General features: G+C 33.5%; 3 protein-coding genes across 5 annotated transcripts; 1 reads left to right on the forward strand and 2 right to left on the reverse strand.

Annotated features, from left to right (window-relative positions):
* Window positions 1-242: 242 nt before the first annotated feature.
* On the forward strand, window positions 243-5,298 carry LOC110618776 (putative disease resistance RPP13-like protein 1). Its single transcript, XM_021762016.2, has 2 exons — window positions 243-4,472; window positions 4,553-5,298. The coding sequence occupies exons 1-2, from the start codon at window positions 489-491 to the stop codon at window positions 4,577-4,579; spliced, it is 4,011 nt and encodes a 1,336-aa protein (XP_021617708.1). The 5' UTR covers window positions 243-488; the 3' UTR covers window positions 4,580-5,298.
* A 1,797-nt stretch (window positions 5,299-7,095) lies between these two features.
* Window positions 7,096-10,033, reverse strand: LOC110618761 (structure-specific endonuclease subunit slx1). Of its 2 annotated transcripts, none has more exons than XM_021761999.2 (3): window positions 9,513-10,028; window positions 8,465-8,571; window positions 7,096-7,563 (listed from the first exon to the last, which is right to left on the reverse strand). In XM_021761999.2, exons 1-3 carry the CDS (start codon window positions 9,740-9,742, stop codon window positions 7,370-7,372), a joined length of 531 nt encoding a protein of 176 aa, XP_021617691.1. In that variant the 5' UTR covers window positions 9,743-10,028; the 3' UTR covers window positions 7,096-7,369. The 2 variants fall into 2 exon arrangements, with proteins under 2 accessions (XP_021617691.1, XP_021617692.1); XM_021762000.2 differs by having other exon boundaries at window positions 7,430-7,563; window positions 8,439-8,571; window positions 9,513-10,033.
* Window positions 10,034-10,679: 646 nt separating this feature from the next.
* On the reverse strand, window positions 10,680-12,886 carry LOC110619726 (WAT1-related protein At1g25270). Of its 2 annotated transcripts, none has more exons than XM_021763277.2 (7): window positions 12,355-12,884; window positions 12,190-12,252; window positions 11,977-12,093; window positions 11,633-11,882; window positions 11,372-11,530; window positions 11,151-11,302; window positions 10,680-11,052 (listed from the first exon to the last, which is right to left on the reverse strand). In XM_021763277.2, exons 1-7 carry the CDS (start codon window positions 12,555-12,557, stop codon window positions 10,845-10,847), a joined length of 1,152 nt encoding a protein of 383 aa, XP_021618969.1. In that variant the 5' UTR covers window positions 12,558-12,884; the 3' UTR covers window positions 10,680-10,844. The 2 variants fall into 2 exon arrangements, with proteins under 2 accessions (XP_021618969.1, XP_021618970.1); XM_021763278.2 differs by having other exon boundaries at window positions 10,923-11,059; window positions 12,355-12,886.
* Window positions 12,887-15,830: the final 2,944 nt, after the last annotated feature.

The following is a 15,830-nucleotide window of genomic DNA, read 5'->3' on the forward strand; positions in this document are numbered from 1 at the left end:
ATACATAAACATGATTATATTTTAAATTTAAAACTTTATTTATTTTATGAAAATATTTTTTAAATGATGACATTTGAGACATTTAAAAAAAATATCAAATAAATAATTAAATTATTTTCTTAAATAATTTTTTTTGAAAGGTGAAATATTTTTTATATTTCAAGAATTTTAAAAATTTTACTAATTAAAAATATTTTTAATAGATTTATAAAAAATGCAGAAAAATCTCCCAAATCATTTTGAAAGGGAAGTTAGCAGCCAGAAACTTTCCGCGCAACTTCCTTTATAGAAATTAATCCGTTTCAACCCATCAGGTCTTCATTAAGGTCAATCTTCATTAATTGTATGTCAATTCCGATTGCCAATTCAGAGTTAATTGCAGCTTGAGAGTCTCTATTTTCTCTCATTTTCCTTCGAGAAAATTGTATTTTTCTTTCCAAACACATTTTGTGCTTATATTTTTTCTTCTCGTTCAATTTCACTCTGCAATGGAATTCGCTGCTGCCTTTAGCGGTTCTATCCTCTCTGCCTATTCTGAGCAGTTCCTTCACAAGTTGAAGTCTTTGCTGAAGTATGTCAACCAAGGTAAAGTCTTCGATCAACTCAAGAAATGGGAGAAAATGCTCATGATGATTCGTGTGGTGCTAGATGATGCAGAGGAGAAGCAGATGGCAAATCGTTTAGTGGAGATGTGGTTAAGCGACCTCCGAGACTTGGCTTTCGACTTGGAGGACGTCCTTGATGGGCTTACCACTGAGATTAAGCAACGTAAGTTGGAGGAGAAACCCTTGGATCGTTCCAAGAAGGTGAGAAAATTATTCTCTAAAATATTTGATGCCTTAAGTGACAGTAAGTTCAATGCTAAGATGGTAGCAAAGATAGAGAACATTACTGCGAGATTAGATGAGATTGTGAAACGAAAAGAGGATCTGCAGTTAGGGGAATCTGTTAGAATGAGGGTTTGCGAAATGAGAGAAAGACCACCTTCAACCTCTTTGGTGAATGAAGCGAAGGTTTATGGAAGGTATGAAGATAAGAAGAAGATACTTGAATTGTTGAATGATGAAGCAAGAGATGCAGAGATTTCTGTGATTCCTATAGTTGGGATGGGGGGTGTTGGTAAGACAACTCTAGTGCAGCTCGTCTACAACGATCCAACATCCGAGTTTGATTTGAAAGCCTGGGTTTCTGTTGGTGAAGAATTTGATGTTGTCAGGATGACCAAAACAGTTCTTCTTCAATTGGGTGATGGGGATGATGATAAAGATTTGAATTTTCTTCAAGTAAAATTGAAGGAAAGGTTGTCTGGGAAGAAGTTTTTAGTTGTTCTTGATGATGTTTGGACCGAGAACTATGAGCTATGGACTCTGTTTCGGAGTCCTTTTGAAGCAGGGGCATCTCAAAGCAGAATTGTTGTCACAACTCGAAGTCAGGAGGTTTCCTCGATGATGGGCACTACTCCAGCTTATCCCCTCAAGGAGCTATCATATGATGAGTGCTTGTATGTGTTTGCCCAACATGCTTTGGGAGCAACAGATTTTGACAAGCACTTGGAGTTGAAAGAAATGGGTGAGGGAATTGTCAAAAGGTGTGGAGGAATCCCTTTGGCAGCAAAAGCTCTTGGAGGCCTCTTAAGGGCTAAACGAAATCCTAATTCATGGAAGGAAGTGCTAAGAAGTGAGATATGGGATTTACCTGATGAAAAGAGCAATGTTCTTCCAGCCTTAAGGTTGAGTTATCTTCATCTCCCTCCTCATTTGAAACGTTGTTTTGCTTATTCTGCAATTTTGCCGAAGGATCGTGAGTTTGATAGGAGTACGTTAATTTTATTATGGATGGCTGAAGGTTTCTTATATGACCCAAGGGCAATGGAGGACAGAGAAGATTTAGGTCATCAATATTTTGATGATTTATTATCAAGATCATTTTTTCAACAATCTAATGATAATAAATCATTATATATAATGCACGACCTAATTCATGATTTAGCTCGCTTTGTTAGTAGAGAAACATGTTTGCATATGGTTGATAAGTTGGAGAGTGAAAATTCATATGCAAAGATTCGATATTTGTCATTCATTCCCCATGATAGAAATTCTTTCCTAAGATTTCAAAGCTTTTATGAAATGAAAAGCTTGCGAACTTTTTTATCATCAAGTTACACTAGAAGATGCTACAACTTATCTAGTGAGGTGGTGCATGATTTGGTACCGAAGTTAAAATGCTTAAGGGCGCTGTCTCTAACTTCTTATGATGTTCATGTGTTGCCGGATTCCATTGGTGCCTTGAAGCATTTGCGGTACCTTGACTTGTCTTATACTCGAATCAAAAGGTTGCCTACCTCAGTGGATAAACTCTTCAACTTACAAACATTGAAGTTGTGTGATTGTTCTGAGCTTATTCAGTTACCTAGAGGCATCTGCAATTTACTCAACTTGCAGTATCTTGATATTATTGGCACATCAAGTTTGCAAGAGATGCCACCGCATATTGGTAATTTGACTGGTCTCCGTATGCTGCCTAAGTTTATTGTGGGGAAATGCAATGGACATATAGCAGAACTGAAGAAACTTTGTAATTTACAAGGGCAACTTTGTATTACAAGATTAGAGAATGTGGTAGATATTCGAGATGCAGATTCTGCCAATATGAAGTATAAGCCTGGCATCACTGAATTAGTGTTGCAATGGACCGATGATGTTGCCTCTTTTACCAGAAAATCAGGTGATGAAGAGCAAGTTCTCAACTCACTGAGGCCACATCAAAATCTGTCAAGCCTTTCAATTACATCATTTGGTGGAAGGCAATTCCCATCGTGGCTAGGAGATCCTTCATTCACTAGCATGGTACAGGTAGAGCTGAGCAATTGTCCTCAAATCACACTATTGCCATCACTTGGACAACTGCACTTGCTAAAAAAGCTGAAAATAGAACGTCTTATTGCAGTGAAAGAAGTGGGTGTTGAGTTTTGTGTGGATCATTCATGTTTTTCTTGTTTGGAGACTCTAGAGATTGGAAATATGGATAATTGGGAGCTATGGTCTTGGTCAAATGGTCTGGGTGAAGATTCCATGCCAGAATTTCCTAAGCTACGAGAGTTTCAACTACGAAGCTGTCCCAAGTTGGTTGGAAAATTGCCCACCTCCCTTCCTTCCCTGGAAGAATTTGGTATTTATAATTGCCCGCAGTTAGTTAACTTACCAAAATGGCTGCCTTCCTTGAAAAATCTACATGTGCAGCATTGTTTGCAGTTAGTTGATCTACCAGAATCGCTGCCTTCACTGAAAAATCTATATGTGCAGCGTTGTCCGCAGTTAGTTGATTTACCAACAGGGCTTCAATCTCTTATAACACTATCTGTCATTGGATGTCAAGAGGCAGTTTTGAGGAATGTGTCTAATGCCACCTTTCTCACTACCTTGGAAATTTCAGCTATATCAGGGCTTGTGAGATTAGATGAAGCCAAAATAAAGACATTGAGGGCACTCCAAGAGTTGAAGATTAGGCACTGTGCTGAACTAAGATACCTGTGGGCCGATGAAACCAATTCAGACTATCTCACTAGTCTAAATTATTTGGCAATTCACCAATGTAATCGGCTTGTATCATTAGTAAATGGAGAGGAGGGGCTGTTGCCTTGCAATCTTGAAAGTTTGAATATTTCTGGGTGTCGTTATCTGGAGGAGTTGCCAAGTGGGCTGAGCAATCTCAAATCTCTCAACTATTTGAGTATCCACTCATGCGCAAGTTTAGTCTCCTTCCCAGCGAGGGGTTTGCCAGATAATTTGATAACTGTCAACATTGAAACATGCCGTTCATTTGCATCCCTGCCAGAGGGAATTATTGGAGGAAATATGTCCAATCTTGAGGAATTGTATTACATAGGATGCCCCCCTTCTCTCAGGTTCTCTCCAGAAGGGCGGCTTCCTGATTCCCTTAAGATTCTTGCAGTCGACTATTGGACGACACGATCATTGGACTCTCTTTATTATGGACTTTCTCAACTCACACAACTTAGAATAGACAACTGTCATGATCTAGAGTCATTTCCAGAGAGGGAATTGTCCATTCCTACACTTATCTCTTTAAAGATTTCCTACTGTGGAAGTTTGAGGTCTCTAACCAATCATATGCAGAACCTCCAGTGTCTCCAGAGTCTACAAATACACTGTTGTAATCAATTTGAGTTGTTTCCAGAAATGGGATTGGCCAATCCCAAGCTTTTCTCTTTGAAGATTATGTTCTGTGAAAATTTGAGGTCTCTACCCAGTCAGATGCAAAACCTCACTTCCCTTCGATATCTAGAGATATGGAATTGTGGAGCAATGCCAACATTTCCAGAAGGCTGTTTACCTCCAAATCTAACTGAGCATTCTTTTGGTATATATGTGAATCTGACACAACCAATGACACTGTGGGAACTTGACAGTCTTAGAAATTTGGGCATACGTCTGGACCATTTAAACAGTCAGGTATTATTTCTGTGATACCTATAATCTTTACAGGAAAAAAAAAATCTGTTGCAACTTATATTTGGAATTTGGTATTGCAGGATCATTTGAATGATTCTCTTGAGTGACTGCGCTGTTTCTTGCCAAAAGTGATTTTGGAATTTGCTACTTGGGAACAAATGGAACTGTGGAAGAATCGTATTCCCTTCCTCTTCAGAATTTCTTATTGGAAACTACATTTTCCTTGCTCTTTTATTGCATTTCAATAAATGGATTGTAATTGGTTCTCCTCTATACTCTGCCAATTCTGGTTCTGATTTCATTATGTCATCTCAGAAATGGTAGGAAAGTGAGCTCAAGACTTCTGCAGATTTGGGTGGAATTCACTGAAGATAAGGGAAATACTTCCAGTTTCTTCACATTATCAAAGGGACATTTGAAGAGTTGCTTTAAATGAGATTTCAGGCCTAGCCATGTTCAAAATCAAGCATGGAACTTGTTCCAATGGCCTTGTCTATGTTTCATGAGCTGGTTGTGAGAATGAGTTGTCCTGTATACCCTGCCAATTCTGATTCTGATTTCAGAGTCAATTCTGTTAATGATGTGGCTTGTATTTCCATATGTGATTTTTATTCGATTGAATTTGGATATTTTGTGCTGTTGCTTATGGAGATCCTAAGAATATTGTAAATTTTGTCTACTGCAGCAAATTGTGAGTTTTAAGAAATTCTACTGGGATTAGGGTTTGAAGGATTTGGGAGATTGTAACTTATTCTTTCCGTCGTAGTCACTCATGTATTCTCCATAAATATAAACCTTACAGAAGAATTACGTAGATCCTGAAAGATTTTTTTTTCCTCTATACTGTGATTGTATGCCTTAGATTTGTGCACTTATCATAGCATTCCCTTTATTCTCAAAATTCAATGTTGAATGTCTGATTCTTCAATGAAATTGTGCAGCTTCATGTTTGGAACTAGTTTTATAGGAATAAATGTACTATTTTTGCTTCTTGCTCAACATTTACGGAGTATTTTTCATGATCTGTGAACACCATTCAAATCAGGCCACAAGAGAATTACTCATCTGATACTACGCTTCATGCATTATACTTCTTATAAGTCTGCACAGCTTTCATTCATATGCCCTTCCTCATGTTTGGCCAAGATGAAATACTTGTAAAAATAGTAATTATACCATCAAAGTAGAGGGAAAGTGGTAACATAACAGCATTAACAGATCAAACTAGAATTAAAATTAGGCAATAAAACATGAGAAAGTAACAAGCTCCGCTTGAATTATCCAATTATCTTAATGTCTTCAAAAGCTGTGCTGCAAAATTTGATGTTTCATTAAGGCTGATTATATGCTGAGTAGAAGTAAAACACCACAATCACAGGTAGCTAAATTAGGTGATGTTTACTTTGTGATTTATTGCTTCATTAATTGTTACAAGAGAAGATTACGTATTGATAGAATTATGCTTGTGTTTTTACTAAAACCTTTTCTCTACAAATTCTTGCCTTCAATAGCTGATCATATGATTTGGAAATTGCAACTGTGTTTACTGAACTTTTCTTCTCAAGGGAAAAGCTTAAAGGAAAAAAAAGGACCCGATTATTTTTTTTATTTTTCCTTTGATTGTTTTCTTCAGGAATTATAAAGTGGGATTGCACGAGGCAAATCCAGTGTGCCCTGCTAATACTGAATTCTGGACGTCAACAGAGAAAGAAAGCTGCAAAAGTCAAGGACAATACCTGTGCATATTCAGATCGGATTCCCTGAGATTCATGATAAAATGACAGTTGTAAGTATCAATATAGAAGGCCATATAGCTTGAGAAGATGCTTCGACTTGAAGGTTGTAAATACAAGGGAGACATTTGAAGAATTGTGAGTAGATTTAGCCCCAGCCGTCTTGAAAATCAAGCACAAGGCTTTTCCCAAGGATACTGACTGTGTTCTCTTACCTGATTGCAAGCTTCTGATCTCAAAAACATCATCAATGTATCCTCAGCCACTTTCAACAAGAGTAACTTGATACTTCTACTACAAGGAATTTCAATTCAGTTCATCAAGAAAGCTTCCAAGTTAGTTTTGGGGAATGATTTTGTGAGGAAGTTTTCTTTGCCTTGTAGTTGTAACAGTTTCAGTAGAAGAAATTCTAAAATATGTTTTCTTCTTTCACCACTTGAACAGTTTCAGAGGACACTTTTGATGGCCCATGGTTAAACTCAAGGCCTCTAAAAGTTTAACTTACCATAGAAATCAGAAGCTGCAAGACTTGAAACACATTATTGTATAACATCAATGGTATTCACACTGGGAGTTTCAAGTCCATAGATCTCAATGACCAACTCTTCAAATAAGTATCCAGTTGGAAACTCTTACATGCATTCTTGGTAAGAAAAAAAATATAATTAATTTTCAATAGCACAAGTAACTTTATTCTACACTGTGTTATGGTCCACCAGAATCTACTAGATAAAGCTAGGAAATCATTGGTCTAAAAGGCATTTAAAACAATCATAATAACACCCAATACTGGAAAAGTTGGCAATTCACATCAATAACATATTAAAACATGAGTGAATATGAAGAAATATCATATGAGAAAGTGGAAACAAATAAAGGAAGAGTTATTATGCATTCCAAATACACACACTTCTCATCCATTAAGAAAACAGAAATAGTACATTTCACTGACCCTCATATAGGCACAAGCTCTTTGCTTTCCAACGCTACGATTGGCAAGCGTAAAATGATTCTCTTTTTTTTTAACATGTATATAATAATCATCTCTGTGTGAAAAATCACATTATACACATCTTATACAATATTTTGGCTTCCATAAATATTGAATAGACTACAAATTAACCACATTTTGAATGAATATGGCAGCACATGATGCATTTCAAACTAGAAAGGATCCAATTTCCAATCAATCTCCAAGCGATTGCAACTAAACGAGCCTTTAACTCTATTTAGAGCTGCCTGCCTGTGTTGCAATAGTGCATGCGACGTATCAACACTCTGCTTCATCGTGTTATCGCTCTTTCCTTTTCGAGGCATTTTTCTTGACAAACTTTTCCATTTTGATTCAAACTCACAAGCTACAATTGAAGCATGGCAGGAAAACAATGAAACAACATGCCTCAAATATGAAGCCAAAGGGCAAGAAGCAACATGAATACTAAACTGTCATAAGAAATTCATTAAAATTAATAATGTTACTTCAATGTGATTTTGGCAATCAGACGTGACAACAAAGATTGACACATTATTAACAACATTATACATGATAGAAAAGTTGATAAATTTTCCAACAAAAATAAATGCATCCAGTATCCAAGAGTATACATCACAATCTCATGGCAAATGATGCATAAATGAGAAAGACATGAAGAATGTTTATACAAGGCAAATTTGCAAAATTCAGAGAAGAATTGAGATATCATCAGTTACTTATATAGCATCACAACTTGGTTTAAACTGAAAAATTAGATCAAGTTTCATAATCATCTTGTCAAGGACTTATATGAAAAAATTTTATTATTTAGTCATCTGTTAAACCAAATACATTTTCCAATGAACCCTTGTAAGCAAGATAAATGGATGAGGGCAAATAAAAATACGCCAGGCTTACAGCTAGAATATGTGATGGGAGTCTCAGAACAAGATTAACAGAAACAAAGATTTCCTTTACATTCTAGATGGCATGCCATTTATAAAATAAGCATGAAGATTATAATGAAAAATGGACGATTCTAAAGATGGTTTCACCAAAATTGGAAACGAAAAGAAAAAAGACAAATATGAGTTTATTTAGCCAAAAGTTATTATCTGAATGCATAATAGAGGACAACAAAATTGCATACTTGCTAAAGTTGGCTTAACCTAGTAGATGAGAAAAGCAGAAAAATATGAAAATATGGTGGTCAAATTCTTTTATAAATAATAAATAGAAGAGCAGATGCCATAGATTTACCAGTAAATGTACTTTTGAAGGTTTACCTTCACTTTGATCATCAAAACCTCGAATTATGCATGCACCAATCCATGGCCTTCCTGCACGAGATGCTTTTGCACCACCTTTAAGTTCACCATTATGTTGTTTTAAACTGCAAGAGTAGTGCAGTTTCAATAACAAACCGATAACTGTATGCTACCAGCTAACTTATGAAGAATAGATAGGAATAAAAACCACAACCTAGTAAAAAAGTTTCGAAAGTATGGTGTTGTCTAGTTGTAGGCATTAGAATTTTTCACGGAAGTGAGATATACTAGGTCTAATAACTTATTGATTATAAACCAAGATTAAAAATGTGCCTGGGCCATTACCTAGTTAATAATCCCATTAAATTTTGGTACTGGGAATTCTAAATTCTCTTTTGACATAATTGAACTGCTCTTAAGTGAAGTCATAATCCTACAACCTCTCTTGCCAGCCTAAGAATTCTCCTATGAAATTTCCAATAATGAGCATAACAATATTGCCTCCAACACCCCAAAAAAGATTCCAAGTAACTAGGAAATGCAATCTCTCCTCTGTTGCGACATCAACAGATTGTTGGAAAAGTCATAGCCATACTTAAAATTTCACTGATCATTTTAGATACTTCTTCATCAACTTCTGTTTTTTTTTTTTTTTTCAAATCCATACCGTATGATTTCTACTCACCAATTCTGTGTCCATAAACCGAGTTTGTTCTAGGTCACTCAATAGGCAAGAGATCATTAAACAATAAAACAAGATATTGAAGCAGTCTTCTTCTCCGTTCCCCAAAAAGGATACCGAAAATTTGCATTTCTATCCCACAAATTTAACGGGGCAAAACACATTCTAGTGGTGGTTTCATTTATTCCTAAAAACAGATAAAATTATCAACAAGTTCGTAAATTTCGCTTACTAGACAAGATTACAATATTATTTCCACAACATTCAAGGCATGAAGACAATTAACCCATTTACAAAAGCTGTAACATCATATGAAATATAACCCATTTCCGCATTTTCATTGAATTTATGAAATGGAAATTTAATCAAATAGATAAAACGCACCGGCGAGAGAAATTGTTGGTGACACCAACATAGGTTTTGATGGGAGCGTTGGTGGAAAGGATAAGATACACACACCAAGATCTTGTCCTTGACTTTGAGCTCGGTTTCGCTTGTGATATTCTCGATATGGGCAATGATGATGGTGGTGATGATTGATCAGGGGGTGATGGTTTTGATTTGTTCGAGCTCAGAGGCTTTACGGATCGGAATGTCTTTGAGAGCAGCCTCATGATTTGAGAGAGAATTTGTAAATATTTAGTTTATTTGACAAAGAAAAAATGAAGAAATTAAGGAGAACATAGAAAGAAAGGCTGCAGCTCGCTATATCCTTTGAAATTCTGTTCAGTTTTTTGGCCGAGAGTTCCTGTTTCTTTCTCCAGTTTCTGGGCGATGGATTCCGTCTATTTTCTGTTAGGAAAACTACAAATTAGTCCTTGTAATTTGTAAAATGGGAGCGTGGCAGGATATGAGCATACAATAGGCAGAGACGGCTTTCATGCAGACGATGCAGTGGGCCGTAAAGAAACAGAAATGTCTGCCTCTTCGATTTTTGGTCAGAAATATAACAGAAGATATTTGCTTCATTGTAACGATTTAATTTCGAAAATAAAAATTAAAATGAATTTTCATTTTTCATATTAAATTTATTTTTTATAATTAAAAAAATTATTATTTTATTTCTATAAAAAGAGAAATTCACTAATTAATATTTTAATTTTAAAAAATATATTAAAATATTAATTTTATATGTTAGTCCCTAATATTTTTAAAAATTACCTAGATAGCACTCCTAATTCTAAAAGTAATAAATAAATATGCCAAATACAAATAATATTAAAGATTTATTTAATTTAAATAAATTATTTTGTGAGAAGTGAATTTTTTAAAAAATAAATTTTTACAAAACAATTTAACTAAATTAAAAAAAATAAATTTTTTCTCTTTTAATAAAAAAATACTTTTTATATTTTCTACCGTTCAAACTCACTGTTATTGTGACAACTCAATAAAAGAATTTAAAATTATATATAATAAAATTTATAATTTTATTTTGAAATGAAAATTAAGAATCGGAGAAATAAAATTTTAAATGTCTCGGATTTACTCACTCAAATATATTTACTATCAGACTAAATCTGTAAGTGTAATAAAACTCGTGATTTGAAATCTAAAATATAACAATTTCTCTTTTACTTTCTAAACTTTTTGCCTTTCTGGATACTCATCTACAGAAAATTCTCCACTGTTCCTATCTCACCCTCCTATTGTATCTCTTTTTCCATTTTTGGCAATATAACATAAATTATATTCCTTAATTTTGTTTAATTTTAATTACATCTGTTGATGTTGAAGCTGATGCTGCTCCTGCTTATCTGTAAGAGAAGCATTTAATTCTTGAGCTTGAGCAACAACCTCAACCAATTCAGTTGTTGGAGAAGCTTTTGTTGTTGAAACTAACTCAGCTTTTTCCTTCATCTCCTTGCTTTGACCCCATAGCACCAAGTATAGTCCACACACTATCAACCCTCCCCCTATGATGCTGTTCCCTTGCAACCAAAAAACACTTATTCAAAAATCTTGATTGATTGAATATAGAATTTCTCAAATTCAAATTTACCAATTGCTTTTATGTTTTACCTTCCAAGGTGCAGTTTTTCTTCTAGCAATAAAGATCCTGCAATGGCTATAAGCACGAGAGACAAAGGATTGAAACTAGCCACGAAGACTGGCCCTCTCATGCTCACACACCAAGCAATAAGTGTCACAACCAACCCAGAGGTCACAATCCCCTGCAAACAAAGAATATTTCTCATATATATAAATTATTATAAAGAAAAAAAATTAAAAATTCTGCTTACAGAATAAGCAACCGTCAGGAGCCTAAGGTTCCATCCTAGCTTCCACTGGTTCCAATTTCTGTCCATGCACAGGGACAAAGCGACACATTGGATTGATCCCATTAAAGACATTAATGCTGTGTTTGAATAGTAACATGGATATTTCCTGCTTATTTTTGTCTGCTTCCAAAAACATTAAAAAAAATCTTAAAATCAAGTTTCAGATACGCAAGCTGCAAGCATTCAAGCAATTTCATTATTACTATAATGTTCTGAATTCACCTGAAGGATTAACCACAGTGCATAAGAGATGCAGCTGCCAAAAGCCAAGGAAGAACCCAGAAAATGATTCCCAGCAAAATGAGTTTTCTGAATCTGATGGTGGCTGTGTTTCAAGAGATGAAAATTTGTGGACCAAATTGTAATTTCCACACCTTTGTAAAAAGTTAAAAGCATAGCTCCACAAATTCCTATTGACAATCCTAATACTTTTGCCTTCCCTACAATTGTCTTCAATCCCAATTTCTCTAACCTGAAACCAAAGTTTTTCGCAAAATCATTACAGAACTTGTAATATCAGACAATGATTCTTCTGTTTCTCATCAAAATGATGAAACAAAGGTTACCCAAAAGAGGCTGCAAGGATTAATGTTATAGCAGGAACAAGCATGGTTATGGCAGCTGCAAATGTTGCAGATGTAAGAACTAGGCTTTCCAAGTACAAATTCTGAGCCAATGTTCCCCTATAAATAAATCAACCCAGAAGAAAAGTAAAGAAAAGCTCCAATATTTTATGAATGGAATAAAATAAATAAACATTTATATCTATTTTTCTTTACCCAAACAGTCCACTGAAAAAAGATTGGACAAGTATCATCCATGTGAGTTTTGGCCTTTTCCTCCTATGGATATCAAAGCAAACATTCAGAAAATTAGTACAGAATCCATTGAAATTTTAACTGTAAACTATTAAAAAATTCTAGAGAGAACATTATTTCACTTACCTATCAAAGATGAGAGCCAAAGGAGCAATAAAAGCTGTGCTAAAAATCCAACGATAAGCCACAAGAACTCTCAGATTCATCCCATCATTTGCAGCCAACTTATAGAAAATATTCATTCCAGCATATGAAAATTGGATTACAATCATTACTATCACAGGCTTCAACCTATTTATAACTTCACTTGCATGCCTCAATATCTCCATGAGACCTCTGAAAAAGCTCACCCTACAAGAACGAGAAGGCCAAAAACATGAAGAAGATAAGAAGAATACAGAAAAGGGTATTTGTTAAAACTGATATAAATAGCCAGTGGTTTCCTCCAGAAGCAAGAAAAAGATTTGAAATTGCATTGCAGTTGTCTCCAGCTCCATTAAGACTTCTCCTGTGTAAAGGCTTATAGTCAGCACGTGGCAAGGATCTTCAAGCCTTATTTAACATATGTAAATTGATGGCTAGGGCAAGTTTACGAGCAATTATACAGTAAAGGTTATTCCTACACCGTTATGTAATTTTTCTAAGTTTACAGGTTTGATGGCATTAGATTTTGCAAGAATCGTGGCTTGTTCATGAGAGCACACAACTGCTTTAAGCATTCAATTCAGACATTATCTTCAGATTGGACAACGCGAAAAAAATAGAAAAAATGGGAAGAAAATAAGTTGGAGTGAAATTTTCTTCAATGGGTAAATCTTAGTTGGCAAGATTCAGTATTGGAATGGTCAATTTTCAAGTGATCATCTATCTTATATTATACTAAATAATGAAAACTTTTGAAAATTAATCTCTCTTCTCTTTCTGCATACTTGCTTTCTAGCTAAAATTATGCCGCATGCTTTTCTAGTTTTCGGAGCCATTTAATTTCCCTCCAGTACGTGGATAGAGCTATAGTATAACCAAATATGCTCTCTTACTTCGCATTACATCTAGATCGGCGGTAGTATAACCAAATATACTCTCTTACTTTACATCACATCACACGATCTAGACTGCTTTCCAATGAATCCAAATTTTGAGTCTATTCATCTGATTACAGTCTAAATTACGTGCTGATAAATTAATTTCAATCGTGATCTGAGTAATAGAAATCCAACTATCACTAAATATAAAAAATAATTTTTCATACAAACTATGTTGAATGAATTTTAATAAATACTAATAAATTTGCATTCAGTATAACGATTTATTTTTTAAAAAAAATAATAACTTATATGAGACCTTTTCAGGTGAAAAAAAAAAGTTGTGCTTGACAACTTATATGCGTTGGAACTTGAAAAGGTTGTGATGTTTGTTTTCTTAGAAAAAAAAAAGAAAAAAAAAGGGAAGAAAGAAAGAAAAGAAAAGAAATTGTGATGGAAAAATGAGAGGGTGATGCAAGTACTCGAAAAAGCCAAAAAAAAGTAATAAATGAAGAGTGTCCATATTGATTAGGGTTTGTTGGGATTTTAGAAAAACCGTGTCATTCACGAGAACCAAATGCTCCTCACTCCATTCAATCACTTCAAAACCCAAAACAAATTTTTAAAAAATTAATTAAGCTAATAATTTTTATATGTTATTAATTATATTTATTATTTTTTTATTTACCATTTTATTACTATTTTCTTAATTTTTTATTTATTTTAAATAAATAAAATATTTTCAAAATATTAATTAAATGCATATTATATTAGTGAAAGTCCATTCAACGAGGAAGCCGCCAGAAACAGGCTGGGTGGTAGTGAATTCCGATGGTAGTGCATTGTTGTCAGCAGGAAGGGCAAGTTGTGCAGGTTGTTTTCGAAACAATGAAGGTAGATGGCTTTTGGGCTTTCAACGGTTTTTGGGCAATTGTGGAGCAATGGAAGCTGAGCTATGGGGAATATATTATGCTTTAGTATTAGCATGGGATTCAGGGTGGAAGAAGATTGAAATTCAAACGGATTCTCAACTCGCGTTAGATTTACTTGCAGGTAGAGGTGCAGGAGTTTTTAGAGTTGCTAATTTGGTGAGGAATTGTCGTGATCTTATCAATAGAAGCTGGGAAGTCAAGATGGTAAAAATTTACAGGGAAGCAAATGCGGTAGCGGATCGTTTGACTAGTTTAACCATTGGTGATGATTTTAATTTGAAAATTCATCAATGGCCTCCTGTTACTATTAATTTTTTACTGGATGCTGATAGATTGGGGCTTTCATGGCCTAGATTAATAAAATAAGGGTTCTATCCCTCTTTTTCTAAAAAAAAAAAAGTCCATTCAACGAGGTATATTTGACCTATTATTAATGGCACCTACCTTATTTATGTTCCTTGCTCTTTTACTATGCAAGCAATTTTGTCTCTCAATAATCTTTTTTTTTTTAATTTACTCTTATTTTTATTATACATAATTAATATTTTATAATTTTTATTTATTTTATTTTTTATACATATTAAAAAATATTTTATTAAATATTTTAATATATTATATTATATTTCTGTTGCATTTTTGTCTCAATTTGACCATGCATGACGTCACCATTTTCCTTTATCATTTATGTTACAAATTTCATAAATTGATTTTTTTTTTCTTGATTGAATCAGCCCTACAAATTATATCTCAAATCCAAACTTTTTGCAAATAATAATTTTTATCTTTATTAATTTTTAAAACTTGAAACACGTGATTAAAAATTTGAAGTTTTATTTAACTATTTTTATTTATTTATTAGCTAAAATATTGGTACTATAAATATAAATAGTATTGACACTTGGGCATATGGTTGAATGCACATATGGCTCACATGCATAAACTTCTCCCTTACACCAACGTAACCAACTTACGTGTAAACTTATAAATCGATAAAATTAGAGGTGAGTAGTATTCGATTCAAATCGAAAAAACTAATCGAATTGAATTGATTTAAAAATTTAGTTCAATTTTTTATATATTTCAGTTCAGTTTTTAATTTTAGAAATTTTTGTTATTTTGATTTGGTTTAATTTTAATTTAAAAAAATAAAAAAAATCGAACCGAATTAATTAGTGATAATAATATGTTTTTTCAATAATATAGAAAAATTAAATCATATTAAAATTAAAATATTTTAATTAAATTTTAAAATATTAAAAATAAAGTGTAAAAAATAAAAAAAATTATGAAAAATTAAAACCGATCAAACCGAATCGAACCGAATCAGACAGGTTCGGTTCGATTTGATTTCTGACCAAAATTGATTCAGTTCAATTTTCATAAATACTAAAATTTCAGTTTTCAATTTATTCGATTCGGTTTGATTTTGAACCGAACCAACCGAATGGTCACTTTTAAGTAACATACTATTTGATTTAAATTGAAAAATTAATCGAATTAAATTAATTTATATTTTTATTTATTTATAATATAAAAAATTAAATTTAAAATATTTTAATTAAATTTTAAAATATTAAAAATAAAAAATTTATTAAAAAACTTCATTAAATCGAATCAAAATAATTTAATTTAAATTGATTTTTATTAA

The sequence above is a fragment of the Manihot esculenta genome, chromosome 7, assembly GCF_001659605.2.
Source record: "Manihot esculenta cultivar AM560-2 chromosome 7, M.esculenta_v8, whole genome shotgun sequence".
In the NCBI taxonomy this organism is placed as follows: domain Eukaryota; kingdom Viridiplantae; phylum Streptophyta; class Magnoliopsida; order Malpighiales; family Euphorbiaceae; genus Manihot; species Manihot esculenta.

Excerpts from the sequence above, each read along its gene's own strand:
- LOC110618776 (XM_021762016.2), top strand. The coding sequence starts at position 489 with ATGGAATTCGCTGCTGCCTTTAGCGGTTCTATCCTCTCTGCCTATTCT. Across the intron at positions 4,473-4,552 it reads TGGACCATTTAAACAGTCAG|GATCATTTGAATGATTCTCT; the intron begins GTATTATTTCTG and ends TTGGTATTGCAG.
- LOC110618761 (XM_021761999.2), bottom strand. The coding sequence starts at position 9,742 with ATGAGGCTGCTCTCAAAGACATTCCGATCCGTAAAGCCTCTGAGCTCG. Across the intron at positions 8,572-9,512 it reads ACCAACAATTTCTCTCGCCG|TTTAAAACAACATAATGGTG; the intron begins GTGCGTTTTATC and ends CTACTCTTGCAG. Across the intron at positions 7,564-8,464 it reads TTTTGATGATCAAAGTGAAG|CTTGTGAGTTTGAATCAAAA; the intron begins GTAAACCTTCAA and ends CTTCAATTGTAG.
- LOC110619726 (XM_021763277.2), bottom strand. The coding sequence starts at position 12,557 with ATGGAGATATTGAGGCATGCAAGTGAAGTTATAAATAGGTTGAAGCCT. Across the intron at positions 12,094-12,189 it reads TTTTTCAGTGGACTGTTTGG|GGGAACATTGGCTCAGAATT; the intron begins GTAAAGAAAAAT and ends ATTTATTTATAG. Across the intron at positions 11,883-11,976 it reads ATCCTTGCAGCCTCTTTTGG|GTTAGAGAAATTGGGATTGA; the intron begins GTAACCTTTGTT and ends CTTTGGTTTCAG.